This window comes from Punctularia strigosozonata (assembly GCF_000264995.1).
Source record: "Punctularia strigosozonata HHB-11173 SS5 unplaced genomic scaffold PUNSTscaffold_15, whole genome shotgun sequence".
NCBI lineage: Eukaryota > Fungi > Basidiomycota > Agaricomycetes > Corticiales > Punctulariaceae > Punctularia > Punctularia strigosozonata.
Genome location: NW_006767447.1, coordinates 429,105 through 433,136, shown reverse-complemented (window position 1 = coordinate 433,136; position 4,032 = coordinate 429,105). Strand labels below are relative to the sequence as shown.

The window sequence follows — 4,032 nt, the reverse complement described above, 5'->3', positions numbered from 1 at the left end:
TTTTGAAGACCATCTGAGCTTCGATCCATCGAGAAGCGGCACGCTCGTACTTGCGTACAAGCATTCAGCGATTCCACGCCGGTGTAGCCCATCCAGATGGTGTATTTGAGAGTTGATCACATACAACCGTTGAAAGTACTTCACAATTCCGTCAGTGATCTCTTCTTCGTTCAGGCGGATAATCACTTACACCGCTAACACGCAGCCCGGCCACGAGGTGGTCCAGTGCGCTCCAGAGGCACTCGCATCCTTCTCCATCTGAAAGGCCAAAACACGCACACTTTCGCGGGTGGTATATGATTTGACATAGCCATTGGTGGCCAAACGCGTGGAACACCGAGATCGTGAACACTATGCGGTCGCGGTAATCTGGTAGGAGGTCCCACTTATAACAGCTTCGATGCAACTGACAGCCTATGTCGTATAACACACCCGCACGGAATGTTGCCGGCACGTGGCGGAAGAACTTGTCAAGGAGTGCAATGGCATAATGCTGACGTTCGCCTGCGCTGGTCATGTTCGCAAGCCAGAGAACGCGATCATGACGGCATACGAGAGCCATAAGCGCAGTGTCGTCGAAGAATTGAGTGCTCGCCTTCTTGCGCGCTTCGTCCGCGGCCTTGAATGAGGATTCGCAACCGTCGAGGACGGAATTGGGCAGCTTGATTGGACCCTCACATTTTTCCTCGACTTCGTCTTCGACCGCCTCTGCGAGATCCCGTTTCTTGGCTTTGTTTCGGGGACTGGTCGTAACGCCTGCTGAGGCGTTATTGGATCCCTTTTGCGTCCGTTTAGGTCGCTTCTTCTCTGCCATAATGCGTTCCATAGCTTTGATCTCAAACTCCTGAAGGAACACGGACGCTGGATGGTGCTGCTCTGGGTCGCGTCGCCCAGTCGCGCGTCGCTTTTGCGTAAAACAAGCATCTAGACAAATGATAGCATCCACACTATCAGCACAGCAGTTAGTCGCAGACGAGACGTGCACATTAGTTTGACTCACCTCAGTGGCTCCGTCTCTCGTCCGCTTCCACCGAAACATAGTATACAGCGAGATCGTAAGTAATCGCTGACACGATCGCCTTCCTCTCTGCGAGCCCGATAGTCGCGTTGGCCATCGTGGTTGCCGTCTCGACTCTGGTCTGTGGAAACACCCCAGGTGCGAGCTTGACCGTTGCAAGACGCCCCCTCCGGGACACCAAAGTCCGATTGTCTTGGGTGGCGATGATGCTCGTTGTCTTCATCTTGCATCAAACATGTCAAGCCAGAGGATCCTTCGATGGTTCGTGAGTTTATCCAGTTCAACTGCAAGCACAAGTTGGACGTACTCTTTGGGACTTCACTACCAGGGGCTCAACAATTGCGGTTGTCAACAGCATCACTGTGAAGGGCCCACTCGACGGAAACACAGCCGGTGAGAACTTGCCCGTCACACGGTTCGCCATCTGGGACGTTAATATCGGATTGTCCCGGACAGGAATGGTGCCTATCCTCTCTGTCTTGTGTCAAACATTCCATGCCAGCGGATCCTTCAAGGTTTCGTGAGTTTCTCCATTTTATTGCGAACACAAACTGAACACACTCTTGGGTTCTCCGGCCGCACACTTTCTCGGATCCGAGAGGGCATGCCTTGACCGTTCCACCGCTTCTGATGTCCGGTGCCGTACCGTGTCAATCAAGTAGTTGTACCAAGTGAGGGAGTTACCGAATCGCCTTCGCAGTGAGTCCTGTTTGTCAGACATTCAGAGACCATGAAGCCCTTTCGGTAGAAATACTTTACTAACCCTCGACGTAACCTTGTATTGTCGTACACTCAAGAAGGACTCTAACGTAGCGGCTAAAGCCGTAACATTCGGCGAGATGTTCACAAAGAGGGTAGCCACGAGTTCCAGCATGTTCATATCGAACGCTACCGAGGGTGCTTGAGGCGCGCAAGGGAATAGACCATGAGCCAGTAGACGTCTTGCCGCAGACATACACTCGCATATCGGGATCTTCATATGTTTGAGTCCTACAGGTTTGTCTATATGCAAATCCGGGAGATAGAAAGCCGCGCTTACAATCGCCAAGACCTCGACTCTCCTCTGGCGCCCAACACACATACATTTCGGTGGGCGAGGGGCCTCCGTGGTCATATGCTCAGTTGCCCGTACGTATTCCATATATGGCTCCACCAAGTCGGGTACGGTGACGGTTCGCCACCGTCGCCATTGGTTTTCTTTCTTCCGCGCGTATCGCGCCTTGTCTAGCGCCACGAAGTCCTGCTCCTCCGCGACTGGGAAGTGTAGAGGCGAAGCGACCCTTTCTGGGTGCGGAGTGCGAGAAGGAGAAACCCCCGAGAAGGGATCATCATCGCGACTGGTCTCAAGAGGCTCGGGAAATCCTGCGCCAGACCCCGCGCTCGACAGTTCCTCGAGATTGAATGCTTCGTAAAACGAGTTTGCGTACTTCTTGTCGAACAATCCTTTCTGCACCAGGGTGCTTCCTGGAAATCCAGCAACCACAGGAGGGCCCGCTGAGTTCGTGGATTTCTTGCCCCTGCTGGGTCTGAGCCGTCCTTCCGCGATATTTGACAGTCCGGCGTTATCGTCGATATCTCCTTCACCGGAACGCATGAAAGATCGAGGAACCTTCATCTTGAATCGAAAGACACCCGCAAGGCAGACAATGAAAGAGAGCAACCCGCGAGGAGCCACGGAGGCCTTGTTGTAGGATCGTGGAAGGCGTGCGCTTGCAATGCCTGACCTACTGTTTGCGCGGCGTAAGTGAAAGCACATGCTTGGCAATGTGCCCGCATACCTGCGTCTTCTGCCAACAATGGGCCTTGGGGGAGCGGAGGGGGCGCACAGATGGCCGCTTCGACTGTGGGGGCAGCAACGGATGAACATGGAGCGCGTACGGCATAGTGTACACCTGATCATACCTTCGTCTTCCTCCGCCGAAGCGGTCTCAGAGGGCGGGTCAGGCAGTTATGTACGTGCTGGGACCTGCACAATGACGTCTGACGGCAAACAGCCACGGTAAAGAACTTTGCATCAAGGTCGTCGGTTGATAGCAAAGGTGTTCGCGTGACGGGCTCGGCGATCGCACCTCGCTGTTAATACGACCATGGACAAGAACTCTGGGCTCCTCTACGCCACACCCCGAGGGTACGGCTGGCGCAGGTCCGCAGGTCTCATACGAATCCCACGTTGTTCCCCATGGCGGTGAAGGTGGCCGGTTGTCAGAGTTATTTCCCCCGAAACAGTAGCATGGGACGGTTCACTATTGAATTCATGGAACATCCATGGAAAAAGCACTGCGGGAGAAGGTGTCGGAAGCTTTGTCCCTTATCTGATGGGCCGACGGGAAGCATGTATGCGACATGCGTTTATCTCATGTCCGTCATCTCACGGTCCCTTCATCCTGCTTCACCCCCAGGTCTTTAAGAAAGACTCATGCCAGGCTACATCCGGTTTTACTTGGGATTCCTCTGCTCTGGAAACATTCCTCCGCTATCGCCACCAATGACTTCCATGACCACCACGGGAAAGCTCACTGTTGTGGTCCGCATCGGAGACCATCAGGACCCTGTCGCTCTTAATGCTCAGGGCCCGCTGACAGTGTCATCGATCGAATACCCCGACTCGACCTCCAAGATGGCCTCCGACATCCCTCCAGCTATGGACATCATCCAATATGGCTGGAACAACGATCTAGACGACAACTCTGTGTTATTGGTGCAAATGGAGATCCCGGGACCGTCTACAAGCACGGTGAAATTCTTCCTGCAATACCAAGCTGTAGAGGAAGTTTCTGAGTTTCGTGCTCAGATAACGAGACCCTACCATTTTGTGAGTGAATCCTATCTCAAAGTAATAGTAGCTTTACTGAACAAGTGCTGCGTCTACAGATCTATGTCGATAACTCAGATGACCTGAACTCATTAAAGTCTGCAGAGAGGGTAGACCCTCTGACCGTTGGGAAATGGCTTCATGTGGCTTCCTGCAGGCACTCTGGAGGGCGTCACGCAAGGCGTTCGTGGGGTGTCTTCCT

General features: G+C 53.5%; 2 protein-coding genes across 2 annotated transcripts; both read right to left on the bottom strand.

Annotated features, from left to right (window-relative positions):
* Positions 1 to 250: 250 nt before the first annotated feature.
* Positions 251 to 667, bottom strand: PUNSTDRAFT_32763 (uncharacterized protein; the record flags this gene model as incomplete). Its single annotated transcript, XM_007387791.1, has 1 exon — positions 251 to 667. A coding segment is annotated over one exon (417 nt), but the record flags the coding sequence as incomplete, so codon positions are not given.
* Positions 668 to 1,553: 886 nt separating this feature from the next.
* Positions 1,554 to 1,997, bottom strand: PUNSTDRAFT_75273 (uncharacterized protein; the record flags this gene model as incomplete). The annotated part of the gene is made up of 2 exons (XM_007387790.1): positions 1,554 to 1,724; positions 1,782 to 1,997. The coding sequence occupies 2 exons, from the start codon at positions 1,995 to 1,997 to the stop codon at positions 1,554 to 1,556; spliced, it is 387 nt and encodes a 128-aa protein (XP_007387852.1).
* Positions 1,998 to 4,032: the final 2,035 nt, after the last annotated feature.